Raw genomic sequence first — 17,152 nt, 5'->3', positions numbered from 1 at the left:
TTCTAAACCCGTTTTGTACCATCCCGAAGGAAGTACACTTTAATGGCCAGAAACAATTAAGCTTTTTTTTAAATCTCATGTAGTCAAGTAGCGACAATTTAGAGTAACCAATTAACCTATGAAGCATGTTTTTGGATGGTGGGAGGAAGCTGGGGAGAACAGGCAAACTCCACATAGAAAGGTCTTGATTCTGGTGGTGGGGATGATTCTGTTATAGGTCCACCAGCCAAGACTTGAACCAGGGACCCTTTTGTTGTGAGTCAAGAGTGCTAACCTCTGCGCCACCGTGCTGCCCCGTTCATCATTTCACTAGGGTCGAATTCTTGTCAACTCTGACTGTACTCTAATAAAGTTTGAACTTTTCCAATGCTTCTGTTATAAAAAAAATAACAAAAAGATGCAGGCATCTTTTTATGTCACCTTTTATTTTTGATTTCTTTGGGCATAAATGCAATATTATAGTTGTCTTCATTTAGATGGTGTCGTATTTATACTCCATATCAATGCACTACAATGTCCACGTCGTAAGCAACTATGACAACAACTACTCAGATAAATTTTTTTTAATTATTTTAATGTATTTTAATATATTAATGCATGTAATTTTTTAAACATTACATGCATTTCACTGCAGAATGAACAAACAAAGTTCTTTCTTTAATGAAGTTTTTGTCTGGTATTTTGTTTAACTATGCACAAACTGAACTGGTTCCCCTAACAACCACTTTTCAAAAGGAGATTGTTGCTTTAGTTTTTTTTGCTTTTGTGTATCTTTGTTTGGTACAAAACATGACTGATGTAATAGAAATATAGGTTATGAATGTCTTATATGACAAGTGGTAATGGTTTAAGTGGAGTAATGTCTTTTGGAGTATCCGTGATCAGAAAAGAATAGACTTTAGTGGCTTAACCATTCTCATTTATTTCAGGCACTACTTTGCACATTTATTCTTGGTATTAGGCAACTTATCAGCTATTAGACCATGCATTTTTAAACTTCATTATCCTTCATTTGATTATTCCTATTACAGTAGAGTATTATGTCTGGGACATGATTACTGATCTTTTTACTCAAGTCACAAAATGTACTGAAATGAGCTGTTTCCAGTTCAGAAACTTACACTAACTTGTCATGAATTATCTGTTGAAATAATTGAGTATATGCATGGACTTTTCCTCCAATATCTTGGTCAATAATTGCATTCAAAAGCTGTGCCTTTACATCTTGAGTGCAGTAGCCTGGTGAAATGCATTGAAAGGAATTATCATTCCATTAAAAATATGCTAGAAAGGTGAAATCTCTGTAGAGACATCCTCCCCTGAGCTTTTTAACTTGTTAAATGGAACAACGGCTGTTATTGTTGTCTTACTATTTAAAGAACATGCTTTTCCCAACCCCTCTCCTTTTTGCACGGGGGAATTGACTCAGCTGCTGGGAAATAAAATCATCATGCCGTTTTCTAATTCTTTTTTACATACTTTCCTGGATGGGAGGTTAATTATGAAAAAAAAACAGTTAATCATCAAACTGTTTGCCTCATGACAGCTGTTTTAAAAGGCCACAACAGCAGAGTTACTTTTATGTACTTAAGATCAGTACCCTGACTCACTTTTGTTGTTTACCCATGTGGTATGCCGATGTCTACTAATTGGTGGCCACTCATTCAATACAACATCTTCTTCTAACTTTTGAATTCCCTAACAAAGGCCAAAATCTAAACACTCTCCCATCCCTTTTTGGACCATTGGGTTGCTTGGGCCTATCACCAGTTAGTGTTGGTCGAAGGTGGGGGAACATCCTGGACAGGTCCCCAGTCTGTTGCTGTGCCAAAATTATATTATTTCCAACATTCATAGTACCATTTCTCTCCCATCACCTTCATGCTGTCACTCTGAGTGGGGTCACCAAGGCCACTGAACTCTTTTCCAGCAATCGCCTGGAAGTCCACTCCACTACATGTTGTCTGTTAATCTATAAAACATAGTTTAGAACAATTGATGGAGTGTGAAAACCCATGTATACACAGAGAGAACATGCAAAAGGAAAAGACAGACCTGGGATTAGAATAAGCAACCTTCTTAATTCTCCACTGCACTGCCATACAACTGACCCATCATCCTAAAAGGCTTACGTAATTCAAACTTTAGAGTGATATTTCATAAGAAGACCAGCCAATAGTTTGGACACACCAAAATGGGTTGCTCCCCTCAAACCTGGTACTGAAGCTGAAATGTAATGGTTTTCTTAGGTCAGAAAATTATGTAACAAAACACTTAGATGGATTATCTTGACAGTGTTGGAACTTTACATTAATACCAAGTTATGCTTGTCTTCATCAAAATGTGTCTTAAAATCGAGAATCATCTTTTTCCTAGAATTTTATGATTTGTTTTGCTTGTTTTTCCCTACCTTTTGTTTACTCTGCTCCCTCACTGATTAAGTATGATAAGGCTTATAAGCCCATAAAAGAGTGAAAAAGCGATGTGGATAGTCTAATAAAACATGCTTAATTCTGTTAGTGTTTTAATTGTTAATGTAGAGAAACAAAGACCCTACTAGAAAATAGACACTATTTTCTATGCTCAATCCATAGAACATTTTTAAAAACAAAAAGGTAATGAAGACACAAAAGCAATTAATGATACAAACAGCACAAAATCCATATACCCCAAATTCTGATTCAATATTTCAAAAGCATTTCACAGTCGATGAGAAAGACATGAAGGCATTTGCATTTGGTTAAGCTGATATCTGGGCCTGGGGTTTTGTGAAGTTGCTTCTGAAAGAAATTTCAGAAAATCTATAGACACATTTGTAGTTCTTATTTATTTCTTTATTCGAACTGGAACTCGGTGACAGGAAGGATCTCAACAGGTGAAAGAGACAATAATTCTCCTCATCAGTCCCTGTCTTCTGTCTGTATCCCTGACAGCTGGTGTGACACCCACTGCTGCCCTTGCCTGATGGGTGGCCCTCTGTCTGCCTCAAAGGTGGTACATATCATCCAAACACTGAAAGGTCATTAACTGTTGAAAATAGTTAATGACCTCAATGTGGATAAGAACAATGATGTCAAAGATCTCAGCCAAACCAGTCTTATTCAATTTTTTTCCCTCATCCTTTTTTAAGTCAAGTTCTGAATTTAGTCAATGATCATGTAAGAAAAAAAAAAGTCGTCAGAAATTGTGATTTCCTAAATGAACATTAAAAGCTAAGGACAACTCCTTTTTTAAATTTGAATGTCCACCAATAGACAATTTGTGGAAACAGATGAACTTTAAATACTTTCCTGTGGGATACAAACTATTTTATCTGTTTTTGTCATATGTATTAACATTATTTCTAATTTTATGAAATATTTAATAATGGGTACGTATAACCAGAGAGGAAAAGGTTTTTAGTTAAATAGCACTAAAGCTAGAAATTTGAATTAAAAAGAAAAAGTTTGAAAGTGACAGTGTTTTTGGAACTTTGCTTTGTTCAAAGAGCTTTCAGAAGACCAATGACCAAAAGTACCAGTTACAAAAGTATCTTGTAATACTGAATAGAAGTTCAGCATCGTTGCTCCTCTCTTTTGGCCTGGTTGCTCTGTTAAGATGACTGTAAAAGGCACAGCTGAGAATTCTCAATGAGGTGAAGAACAGTCCTAGAGTCAGCCAAAGATTTACCAAACTCTCTGGCATGTCCAACAATTTTTAAGACCAATATACAATAAGAATAAACATCAAATAATAACTGAATTCATGGGAGGACACTGCAGATGAAACCACTGCTAGTTTAAAATTTAGAAAAGTGCACCTGATTATTCTGTGGAGAGATTAAATCAAAATTGTTTGGAAAGAACACGCAACATATCTGGAGACAAAAATGCACCAATTTCACAACTTCATCCCAACTGTGAAATATGGCGGAGGGGGTATCATGGTTTGGGGCTGCTTTGCTACCTCAGAGCCTGAATGGATTGCTGTCATTGATGGGAAAAATGAATTCCAAACTTTATTTGGACATTTTACTGGGAAACTTAAGACCACCTGACCGCCAACTAAACCTCAAGAGGATGGGTGATGCAACAGGACAATGGCCCAAAGCATAGAAGGAAGTCAACAACAAAATGACTTCAGCAAAAGAAAATAAATCTTCTAGTCGCCCAGTCAAAGTCCTTTGACTTGACCTCAGGAGAGTGATTCACACCAGACCCCAAGAATACTCCTGAAGCTGTTTTGTAAAAATGAATGCTCCAAACCTCCTCATGACTGTTGTGCAGGTCTGATTTGCATCTACAGGAATCATTTGGTTAAGGTTATTGCTGCCAAATTCAGGTCAACCAGTTATTACCCTAAAGGTTTTCTTACTTTTTCCACAGGAAAATTACATGTTGTGTCAGAATAACCGAGGAAAACATAATGCCTGTGTGAAACTAGTTTATGTTTTTCTAATGTCATGATTTAGATAAACTTTAAGACATATTTTCTTTTCAATTTATGCAGAAATCCAAGTATTACCTAAGAGTTCACAAATTTTTTCTTGGAATTGTATTTGATGTTTGTACTGGAGGCCACTATGTATTTACACAGAAAGACAGCCATGCCATGGTTTTTGCGTTTTTTCAAAACCTTTTACAGAGTAAATCGTTGAGAGACTACATATCACATTACTCCAGTGCTTCTCAAATAGTGGGGGGGCGCGATGCGATGCCAAGGGGGTGCGCAGTAGTGGCAGTTTTAGGCACGGGTAATACGGGCAATTGTACGGGGCGCAAATTTAACGGGGGGACGGCGGTGACAGCGGCTCAGTGCTTAGAAAAAGATCTGGTCCACTATTGTTTTCCTATTATCTGTTCTATCACAGAGTTTATAACAGCCTGAAACGTTTGAATCCCCGTCCCTGCAGCTGTGTGTTCCCGTCCCCTGTCACACGCGCGTCTGCATGTGTGAGAACAATAAGGGAGGGGTAGAGAGTTTAGGCTAAGAGGTGAAACGGGGCACGCGGAGCACTGCAAGCGCTGCCTGGATTACGCAACACCAGGATCATTGTGCGCCTTTAGATTACTCATCTCATGCTAATCATGTCATTCTTTATGAACTATTGTAGACATTTTGATGACGTGTCTTTATTTTCCATCAATGTATTCTTTGTCTGCCTGTCGTTTAGTTGGTGTCAGTATTTGACATAAAGACATGCAGGAAAACAGCCGCACTAAAAAAAAAATCAGCTCAATGTATTTTACCGATTTCTTTAGACTAAAAACGTAAAATATATTGGTGCTGTTACTGTTTCAGATCAATTTAGATTCAATTGATTGAATTATTTTTCTCAGCATCAAATGGTTCAGTTGTTCAAAATGTTTCTAGTTTAAATAAGGACTGACAGATTTTTTTTTATTTTTTTTATTTCAGGCACTTTAAGCTATTTTTCTGTTTTAGACTATAACAGGGTTTCTGTGGCTAAATAAAGTTAATATTTGTTGAAAGTGGATCTATAATGCTTTTTCTTTTGTTATTGTTAGAAGATACAATTTTAGGTATACTTACACAATTTTTATAGATATTAACCTGTATATTGTGTCTGTGTGTGTGTGTGGGGTGTGTGTGTGTGTGTGTGTGTGTGGGGGGGGGGGAGGGGGGGGGCGCAAAACATTTCTTTTTCCTAGGGGGGGCCTGGCAAAGAATTAATTGAGAAGCACTGCATTATACCAACAAAACATGCAATTGAACAACGACAAATATTGTTCATGAATATTCTGATTATGTTTTTATTCTTCATAATTTTTACCTACAGATGGTCTACCGGCTTTGGCTTTCTCCATCAGCTCTCTGACCTTGATTGGGATGCTGGCAGTAATAACTTACACGGTAAGTTAAGACTTTTAGGTGATCATTTGTATTTTTCTTTTATAATTCCTCGGGCATTCAGTAGATTTATTATTTTGAATTGACTTCCTTAATTTTTCAAAGCAATTCTCCAAATAACTACACTGTGACAATTCCCTGGAGGTGATGCTGCTGTCTCAGAGTAGTGGCCACACAGTATTGTTCTTACTGTAAAAAGCTGCAACACACTACACTGGTGTCACATCTTTGAAAGAGATAAAAAATGACAGCTAACCTCAATCTGTCCACTTTCTGTTGGTCCTACATTTTTCCATTTGACAACCTATCCAACAATTAAATGTTGAGTTCTTAATTAAGAACAAACAACATGGCCATACAGGGCTCCAGACTGCGACCATTTGGTCGCATTTTGCGACCAAAATTTGAGAGTGTGCGACTGGATGTAAAATTCAGTCGCACACGCGACCAGTAAATTTGCCTCCCCCACCCTTTGTATTTTTTTATACATCAAACGTTGAAGGGGCACGTCAATGATCAATGAAATAATCAATGAGACGCGAGCGCACACGCACGCAGGCAGACACACACACTCGCGCACATATTCATTAAACACGAGCACACACTCGCGTGATGCCCGTCTGTGAGGCGGCCACTGCGTGTGAGAAGAATAGGGAAAGCCACTGTGAGTGGCTAAATGCGTGGAGGGGGAGGGGCCTAGAGATAATCGAGCGCGCGTAAACATCTGTGGGAAGGAATCATCACAACCTGATATGTGCGTCTGAGCTATGAATAAGCGAACTATTGATTCGTTCTTCCCACCTGCGGCTAGTGTATGCAGTCCGTGCTGAACTTTTCTCTGGGCCGCACAGTCCCGGAGGAAGGTTTAGGTTTTGGTTACGGTTACGGCGGCGCATCAAACGGGTTACGGCAGCACACCGCTCCCGTCCCGCGGGAGTCGGGTCAGCTGAGGAGATTAAATATCCCACACCTACATGCGTGACAGCTAACGGGGCTTGAACTTTAAACACGCTCGAGCAAAAACAACATTCGTTTTAGACTCACTGAAAATACGTGGGGAAAATCAAACGATAGACGTGTTTGAGATGAACCGGCGGCTCGCCTGGATCGTTTGGGCGGGGGTGGGGGTGGGGGGTAGGGGGGCTGTGAGATGAAGGCGAATCTGCAGCGAGACTAAAGGAGGACAGGAAGATGGAGTTGTCCTTAAAATTCAATTTAGTTTTAATATTCTTCTCCCCCTTAGTATGATCTGTGTTATTATATATTTTATGATTATTCTAATGTTTTGATGTATGTAGCCTTTTTTAATGAATTGGTATTTTAAATTATTTTAATTAATCACTCCACTACAAAAACCATCAGGACACATGTCCCATAATGCATTGTTTTGTAGTCTGTAGGGCAGCTTTCAGTCAGTTCAGTTTCCAGCTGTGTCCGGGTAGGTTTGCCCCTTGCTCCCACCCCTTTCTCCCGATATTTTTGTGATGATTGACAGGTGATGTTGGAGCAAAAACAAATTATATGTCACCCACCAGGTGATCTGCGCAGCGTTGAGTTCACCTGGGTGATCTCAAACACGCTTGTTGTGCATCCTGGCTGCACCTATTTGGTGTCACAAAGATAAATTTCCATCCGTTTTCTTTACTTATTTGTACTGTCATGACAGCGATGCTTTTGTCAGTTTACCTGCATCTTCAAAAGTGCAGAATAAAATGTGACACTGAATTTGAAACATCACATTTTAATTTCTGCATCTATTATTAAAGTATTTATTAGTAATACAGTTGAAATTAGTAGATTTGGTTAGCATGTTGATTTACTGTATGCGCCCCTAAATTTTCTGGTTGTGCCCCTAAAATTTTCAGTTAGGGGCCACTGTGCTCCTAGTAAAAAAAGTTAGTCTGGAGCCCTGCCATAGATTGGAATGTCGGTCTACCTTCAGGATATTAAATTCATTTAAAGTGGGATTTTGTTCACTTCTTATTCTTGCCTGTCAAAGTTTGCTAAATGTTTAGTTTGTTTTGCAGCTTTTATTTAATTTTACTGAATCTGGGGTAAAAGGATGTGTGCTGTGGAACTCACTTTCCTTTGGCCAAGGGTTTATAGAAATGTTGCATACCCTTTTCTTTGCTGCTTAAAGCTAGGAGAATAGAAATGCTGTTTTTCAAAATGCTGGAGAAGGCTACGAAGGTGATACAACAAACTAGGGCTGGGCGATATGGCCTAAAAATAAAATCTCCGATTTTATTTTTTTTATTCAATTTCCGATTATGTTTTATTTATATAATTTTGTTTTATATAATTTTCTTGTTTTATATAATTTTTGTCTTGTTTTTGTCTTATTCTGTTATTCTACACTTGTTTTCACTTGTCCAAAATAAAAAGGTTAGTCTCAGCTGTGTTTTAAGTCACACTTTGTAGACTAGACTAAAAGGAGACAAACAATCACCTTGAGAGTAGCACCATTTTCTAAAGGATTAACAATACAGCTCACATCTGGGGTCTAAGGTTTTAATTAAATAATAAACCCCGTCTTCTCGATGATGAAGATGATGAAGCAGTAGGAGTCGCAGTCAACCCCCCCCTCCCACGGCCCCCGGCGGACAAGTAATATTTACAAGCAGTATTCTTTATTAAAAAAATAACAGTACCAACTAACTATCTAACTAATGAACTAACTGTATAGGTGTTGTAGAATGAGGAGGTGTATGTGTGCCGGGGCGCTGCGTGTGTAAGAGGACTGAGCGCGTGCCACGCGAGTGAGAGCCTTTGACTGCGATGGGCTTTAGGCAAATGTTGCAGCGTTGGGGGGGGGGGGGGGTCTCTTCCTCCACGTCTGTGGCAGTAAACCGATACCAGTTCCAAACAACAGATGAGTTTATTCCTTTCGTGGGAACAAACTCCCCACTCTCACCGGTAGCCATGCTGTCGCTTGCTGTGTCGTGTGTGCTATGATGTTGTAGTTTATCCCTTGCCTTACCGCCGTGTGAAAGTAGCGCTACGGAAGCTCTAGGGACCCAAAAATGCGCCATTACACAAAAACCCGATGTAGTTATCTTTGAAATGGCCCGTAACAAATAATTCAAATTAATTCATTCAATTTATTTTTCACCCAGGCCTACAACAAACCCATTGGGAGTAAATTCTCATCTAAGCTCAAGGGTTGGATCATTTGTTATAAGTGGTAAAAATAAGTGGTAGGAGCTTTTTCACACCGGGACTGGTTGGTGGGACCTATTCTATTTCCAATGCTGACCATTCCCTGTCGGGAGCTTGACAGACTAACTCTCCAGAAGGGCTGTGTTGTTTTTCTGAACTTTAAGTACCCCCCCCCCCCCCCCCTCTTCTGTTCATGACAAATGAAGCAGAACTGAGGAAGCATTTTCAGTTGACGGGTCCTAGGACCCACATGGACGTTCATCCCACAGTGATTTTCTGAAACTTTTGTCAGTTGATTTATAACCAAAACACTTTTCCCTGTCCTAACGAGGTGTCAAATATTAATCAGATAGGACAGACAAGGCCACAGTAAATTGTATAAAAACAGACAGAGGTGTCTGACATCCCTGTGGCTGCACATGCTGGCTCACAGGCTGATGACTTGGAGCAGTGCACATGTTCTGTCACAGCGGGCCTCCCATGTGCCAGGGCTGCTTGTACTCCCATCTCCTGGGGAAATCCACTGATGAATCCACTGAATCTTTATAGACAGTCATCAGTGAACTCCTATGTTTCACAAGTCAATGCCTAGGGTTGGCTTTTTCTTAGAACATACCTCCAAAAAACGGCTTGTGTACTTATTTAGATAAAACCCCAAATCTTGGGATATGTAACTAACTTTTTGTTTCCTGTTTTATTCATCTGCAAGAAGAAAAACTTTTTTATTTTGTTGAACATAAGGCTGAATTGCTCTGGTTTACACATCCAAAGATTGTTTGCCTTTTGGTAGCTGAAGTCAATTAAATGAATGCATGCTTACTCTGCTACTAAGCTTTTTCACTTCTTGAGCTCTTATCAGAGATGTAACTGTCTCAAGAGTTCTTTGCCTCAGCAAGTTGGAAAGCTCATGACACTTTTTCTCAGTTTACAAGCACTGAGCTATTATACTGTGTCCGTTATCCATTCCACTGGATGGCTTTCTCTTTGTGTTTTAGCTAATAAGTACTGGGAAAGCCTTATTTTGTAGTGATACAGGAAAAGCTAAAAGTTAGTTAAGTAAGCCTGTTTTTAAAAAAAATTAAAAAGTGTGTCTTACCCGGTTCCTCCACCCTTTGCGCTTTCTAATTATGGAAAAAGTGTTTATTTTTTAATTAAATACAAGTTCAGACTCAGCTCTGTAGGAAGAACTGTCTTCCTACACAAAATGGGTTTATTTCCTTCATTATGGGCATGCAGACGCTGTCTGGTAATACTCAAAATGTAATAAAATCGTAAGAGTATTTCTTCCTTCCGGACTACTGTTCGGCAAGCTAAAATTTCCAGATGATAAAACTATTTAAATAAAGATTACTAAAAAGGGGGTCGTATAATTTACAGTGTTGCAATACTTTGGTAAAAATGAAGTCCAGATGAATTTATTCATTGAATGCCATGTAGTTACAGTACATTTAGCTTTAATTTAGATCATGTGGTCTTCTTGATTTGTTTTTTTTTTTTGGATGTTGCTTTTAATAATGTGCGTATATTTTACATATATGTCAGGACATGTGTTTTCATGGCTTCATACACTTGGAGCAACCACTTTTACTTCATTATCTTAAAGTTGATTGATTGAACTTGTGCAGGAGGGTTTCTCTTCCTCCTACTTTCATCATCACAAGTGGATAGAGCAACAAAGATGAGGCTTCCGCCCGAGACCTATGTCAAAGTAAATCTCCCACTTTCCACCCTCTCTGCATAATTTTATCCATTGACTCTCCCCTCAACCAGCAACTCACGTAGAGCCACACACACATTCCCATCTGCTCTGATAAGATATTTCTGATTTTTATTGACCGTGTTTGGTTAAAAAAAAAAATAAATAAAATGAGCATACATTACTATGTGTCAAAAAAAAAATGCAAAATACAACATAGGGCATTTTTCCCCATTTGAAATTTTCCATATGTAGTTGTTCTTTTGAGGGGAAGCAAAGTGTTTCTCCTGGGATCTGGGACAGGTTTTCCTTTTATGAGTGTATTTGATATTCGGGACATGCTCTGGCCTTAAGAGCTCTATGATTCATTGCAGGAGGCGACATTCGCCCATAGCAGAGATCCACAGCTGAGACTAATAATAGTGTAGCCTCACTTAGAATCCCATGCTGCCCTGTTAATGCTACCGAACACTGAGAAATGAGTAAAAGTCGTTTTAGAAAAAATACGGGATCTGATGTTTCTTCTCATAAAACATGAAAGGATGTGTCCTGCAGGTTTTGAGTGGACTGAAAGTGTCTTTGCATAAGCGATCTCTTTGTTTTAATTTGTACACATGACTAACAATCGGACAGACAGAAAGAATGGCACAACAGAGTAATCTTATGCATGTTTGAATTTTGCTGCATTGTTTTGTTGTAGCTCCCTTATGGTGCCCCAGTTTGTTTGAATAAATGTGTATGTTATTATTTATCCATTTTTACCACCAGGAGCAAAAATGTATTCATTTAGCATATGTATAGTAAAAAAAATAAAAAAGACTGATGCATCTAATCCAGATTGTGCCAGAAATTTTGGAAGGAGATAGCTGTCACATGGGGGCACTGTTAAGCTGTAAATGCATCTGGGTGATAAAATGCAGTGATATCCACACAAAATGGTTGCAGAAAATTCTTTAATAAACCTCAGCACAATTATAGATTCCACCATTTTAATATTTTCCACCAACAAAAAGGACACAGCCTGGGAGGCCCAAAAACTTTATGTTTAGTGTGTGGGCCTGTGTTTGCTTGCCCTCATTGTACTGTTGTCGGGTTCTCTCCTGTGATGGGCTTGCAGTCAGGCAACAGTGTGAACGTGTGGGTGGATACACGTGCCATATGTGCAGTCCTGCTCCTACATAATGTGTGATTATATTGGTAGCTTTGTGCTGTCTTTCAGGCATATGGCATGTCTGTCATGCCTTTGAATCTGATAAAAGGCACAAGGAGTGTGATGTATGAACGCCTGGAAAACACAGAGGACATTGATGATGTCGAGCATCAGATAGAAAGGCTGAAATCCAAGGTGAGTCGCTAAATGGCATGAAGCATATACAGTACAAAAACATTTAACTTAGTATTAGTAAGTGGCTTAACTAAGCAAAGGAAAAGGTTCAAAAATTCATAATAAATCTTTATACTGAAACATTCCTTGGACTGCTTTGCTGTTAGTCTTTTTAAGTTTATTATCACCAGGACTCCCTGGTTTTTATTAGATTTTTTTCTTATTTTAGTGCTTTTAGCATACTCTCAGATACACATATCTTTCTATTTAGACCAGAATAGGTTTCTTTTTGTTATTCGTTTACAACCATGTATTATCCCAAATGTTAATTTAAATGTCAAGTTTTCTTTTACATGGTTATTTTTCATCAATTACTTGGAGGGTCAGTTACCTTTTTACTTTATTGTTCATTTTACTTTAATGTCATATAAAGCCTAGAGCAACATGGGTTTGAAAGAAAGACATTTGTTTACCAAAGTACCTGATTTTTGTTTGTCTTTGTGTCAGTGTCAGGATGGACGCCCCCTGTCCTCCAGGGACAGACACAACTTACAGGAGCTGGAGAGTAAACTCCAGGTTCTCCAGCGCAGGGGGAGACACCTGGAAATTGCAGAGAGGAACTGCTGCACCAAAGTAGGAAGTGCTCTTAGACCCTTCAAGGTGAGCATCTACTATGTGTATGTTGCCATTCATGTGCATTGTGGCTATTATACATTAGAAAGTTATACCTATTGTTTATAGCAACACTTGTCAAAGCCAGTGTCCTTTGGTTTATGATGCTTGGCTGGTTAGTCCACAGATCGGGGTCTTAGTAAACTTAGAACCAGTATACTTAAGCTGTAGTCAAATGGACCCATAGAGGGGTAGACCTGAACAGATGCTTTCGGTTTTTGGGTTGTTTGGGCCTGTGGACAGTCGTACACAGGAATAGACGCATATTTAAAGGAAGCACAGGTGTGTCTTGCAGTTTCAAAGCCTGGTACAGCCACCTAATGTCGTTTGTGCAGTAAGTGTATCGTAAAATATTCTAAGCTAATGGCTAATGCAAGTTACATGCACTTATGAAGAACAGGTGATGCTGTCGCACGGTGCCGTTATGCCCTTAGAAAAAACGCACGACTTTTTAGTCTCTATGGTCTCGCCGACGTGTCTAAGTCCATGATATTTCGTGCGGGCCACCTTCATGCCCTGTACAGGTTTGCCCATTTTTTACCCTCAGACAGCTTGTATCCACCTGTAAGGGCAGTTGCAGCTGTTTACATTTTTGTTTCCTTTTTTTCTTTACTGTTTTCATCTACTTCCTGCTGAGTTGATTCTTTATGCTCAAGTTCGTGTTTGTACTGCTCCAGATTTGCTTTCAGTTCTACTTTACTCAATCAGATATTTACAGGATTCCCATGAGTAGTCTCTTCACTTAATTTATTCTGAAGTCTCTCTGGGAGTCTCTCATTTCTCATGCAGGAACTAATGGTTCCCAGGGGATTGAGCAAAGCAACCACAAACCTGTCTTTGATTTTACTTTTAGTGGTTATGCAATCGATAGTTCAGCCTCACAAGTGAAGTCTTGATATTATTTTCCTCGGATTAAAAATAAAAAAAAAGGTTTTAATGTTGCTACTGTGAAAGCTTTCTGTTCTAACCAATGTGTGCTTCGTATTTATTCACTATATGTTTGATTTATCCATGCCAATGTACAGTTAAAGAGCTCCCACTGTTTTTAATCACATTTCTGTTAGAAAAAGGGCAAATCTGTAATAGTATACTTCACATGTTAGAGTCCCACTGCTTTTCATTTCCGAGTTTCTCCCTGCCCTGTAGGTTTGTGCAAACATTTTAAACTGATGTCTGCAACAATTTGTCTTTAGCCAAAGCGCTTGTTGCTAATGACAGTCCCCAGACTCGATTTTTAACAGTAATGAGTTGGAAGATGTATTCGGTGTATGCGAAGACACTGGTGCAGAGTGATAAGTGAAATAATCGTGTTTTTAGAGAAAACCACTGTCTCTCAAGCACATGCTGTTCTTTTCAAATTAACCCCAGTAGTGAGAAGTATTAATTTGCTTAACATGTGGTAACGTGACAGTTATAAAGGGATTGGCCCCGTGAAAATACTCTTTCTTTGAGGAGAAAAAAGAAAATAAAATCACAAGAATTCCACCTAAACCTTTGGAAAAACAATGCATTATGTAACATTGTAGAACCTTAAAAGCCTACAGTTTGGAAATGAATGGTGCATATTCATTCGTTAAAGGCATATATTTTTTCAATCGTGTTTCATTTTTTGATTACATTTATTTGATTTGTTTTGTGACTTAAGAATTTGCACAACAAATGAAACTTTAAAAAAGATGAATAGAGATGGATTTCAATTACCACATTTTTTTTTCTTGCTTTCATCTTACGTTTTTGGGTATCTCGGTCCCAGCAACATAAATACAAGTTTTAAAAGATCTTCAGTAACCCCCAACCAAGAAAGGTTACTTGCTCCTAACATTAGACTACAGCATTTCTCTGCTGCTGCATTATTTAAATAAACTTTATGTCTAACAGTGCAGAGTAATACCAAATTGACCATTCTAAAAAAAATGGTATATATATTATATCTGCAACCATTTTTCAAGGGTCTTAGTTTACTCTGAAGTTGCAAGTGCCTCACTTTTGTTTAGCTTGGTGTTACGGCTGTGGCCGTATTAGGTTTTATTTAGTTCTGTTTGTTCTGTGTTTTGTGTTATTTTTGTATCAGAGTGGGACTTCTGTGTTTTTTGTGGATCTTTGTTTGTATGTCTGTGATTATTTTCAGGTGTGCTGGCAAGGGTGTGGCCTCCATTTGGACAAGCTGGTGGAGGCAGCCTTTAAAAGCCACCACTTGGACCTCCAGCCGGGGAGAAGGGTGCCTTGCAGCAAAAGCCTCCACTGCAGCTTGGCCCTCTTCTCCATTTTGTTTTGTTCTCCATTTTGTTTATGTCTTCTCCACTTGTTTTAGTTTGTGTTGCACTTCGTAGTTCTTTGTAGTTTTGTCTGTGCCCACTCTGTTTAGTCCTTTGGTTTATGATTTTGTTTAAGTGAAGCTGTAGGGGTGAACCGCCATTTTGTTTAGTACTTGTTTTCTCCTGTTTTTGTTAGGTCAGGGAGGTTAGTGTTTGTCTTTGTTTTCCCTTTTCCTTTGTACAGGTAAGAAAACAAGATTTCAGTTAGTTGGGGTTTTGTTTGTTATTTTGGCCTTGGTTCACCCTGAAGCCTTTTAGCTTCACTTTTAGTTATTGTTGGATTGTTTATTTGTAAATAAATTTGTCATATTTTATGGAGACATTCGTTTGGTGCTTTTTGTTACAGTCAACTTTGGTAGCCAAACCTTTACTTTTTATGTTATGCCTTCCTAGGTACCCCTAGACACAAAGGGGGCGTAACATAATTGGGGGCTCGTCCGGGATTTGGTGGTGATTTGATTTTGGTGATAAAATTTGCCTACAATGCTCGCCTCAAGGATAGTTTCTTACCCTGCGCTGTTACGCTGATGAGTTCTTGAGCAGTCACAGAATATGAAACCACAGCCATGAGAACTTTTGAACTGGATTAAATGTTGTACATATCTTTATCATTTTTTCGTATTTTTTTATTTTTTTATTTGTAACTCCTATTTATGCTTTGCCCTTGTTTGCTTTGTACTTTTTCATAAAAGCATAAGTAACCAAAGCCTTGTTTGTGCACTCATAACTCATAGAAGTGATTCTGATAACAAATTTAATTTAAAAACTGCAGTTATTATGAGTGACCTTTATTTTTCAATGAGTTGAAGAGGGTTACAAATGGAAGACAACTTTGTAAGGTTAGCACTCTTTAAATGTAAGTTAACTTTAGAAAATACAGCCCACTTTTTATTGAACACATGCACAATTCCAGCTGCATGTTTGAAAAGGAAAGCCACATTTGTGCATTGATTTGTCTGATTCTGATCATCAATTTGCACATTTTCCTAATTGCATCCAAATACATTTACCTCTGAGTGGAGTTGTTTTCTACATTTCTTTTGTATCAAAAATATTAGAGTTGAATTCTCTCCAATATCCTAAAGTTGTCACCGTAGTAAATATATATATCATTTAGAGAAGCAAAAAACAAATGTATGGGAAGCTGAAAAAGCTATTTGTTGGGCTCATTTCATTAACTGATGCAATCACTGCAGTAGTTTTCTGGTGAAATGCTTGTTTTACACACACACACAAAACAAGGAGTATATCTGTGTGAATTCAGGCATTGTAGAATTTTGTTCCTGTGCGTGTCTTTTCTTTTCTTTTTTCTTCACTATGGCTCGTAGGAGATATTCTGGCTACAAAGGCCTGCTATTGTCTGACAGTTGATAAGGTATATTACATTTTTGGCTCCTGCAGTCCTCTCACCTCCCTGGAAAGAAGCCATTACCTCTCACAGCTACGATGGGCAATAGTTCCAAACGGAGGGGTTTTTTTCTGTGCTATGCGCTCTCTCCTTGACTGAGGACTTTACAGAGAGCTTGTATTTGCTGACTCCTGGGATACTTTCATTAAGCGAAACATTTGTGTATTGTTTTTAAAACGCCTGTTTTTCTAAATGTGTTTACAGATATTACTGGGGATTGTTTTCATCCTGGTTGCACTGCTGTTCATCGTTGCCCTTTTCATTTCGAAGTAAGTCATGACCTGTTTTCATAACTGGATTATACCTAACATTTTACTCTTTTAATTTATAGCATTTTGTTTGTAATACTTTCTAGTTTGGACAAAGCTCTCCACTCTGCTGGCATCAGCTCCGGGTTCATCATCTTTGGCACCAACCTGACTAATCCGCTTAATGAACTTCTTTTAGTCTTACAACCTGTAAGTATCCTCTCATCTCTCATGCTTAAAAAGATATTATCTTTATCAAGATATACTAAAAATCTTCTTTTGCTCCCTTTATTATTATCCTTAATAAATCCTAATCTAAAAGCTTTATCAGACGGTGGATTTTCATTCTAATAAAGTGTTCGTTTAACCTGTATCTATTAACTTGTTGCTGCATTACATTGCATAAAACATTTATATTTTTGCAGCATATTTAACTCCAATTGGCATTTATATCTACCGGTATTTGTTTTTAGCAAATGT

At 38.3% G+C, this 17,152-nt stretch overlaps 1 protein-coding gene across 1 annotated transcript in view; it reads left to right on the top strand.

The window, feature by feature from the left end:
• lmbrd1 (LMBR1 domain containing 1) overlaps window positions 1-17,152 on the top strand; it is a 50,984-nt gene that overhangs the window by 21,970 nt on the left and 11,862 nt on the right. The window contains exons 7-11 of the mRNA XM_011484562.3: window positions 5,780-5,853; window positions 11,925-12,050; window positions 12,537-12,689; window positions 16,629-16,693; window positions 16,780-16,882. Of these exons, the coding sequence (XP_011482864.1) occupies window positions 5,780-5,853; window positions 11,925-12,050; window positions 12,537-12,689; window positions 16,629-16,693; window positions 16,780-16,882 (521 nt within the window). The remainder of the gene's footprint in view (window positions 1-5,779; window positions 5,854-11,924; window positions 12,051-12,536; window positions 12,690-16,628; window positions 16,694-16,779; window positions 16,883-17,152) is intronic.

This window comes from Oryzias latipes, chromosome 15 (assembly GCF_002234675.1).
Source record: "Oryzias latipes chromosome 15, ASM223467v1".
Lineage (NCBI taxonomy): Eukaryota > Metazoa > Chordata > Actinopteri > Beloniformes > Adrianichthyidae > Oryzias > Oryzias latipes.
The sequence above is the reverse complement of the archived record's forward strand: the minus strand, read 5'-3'. Positions and strand labels throughout refer to the sequence as shown.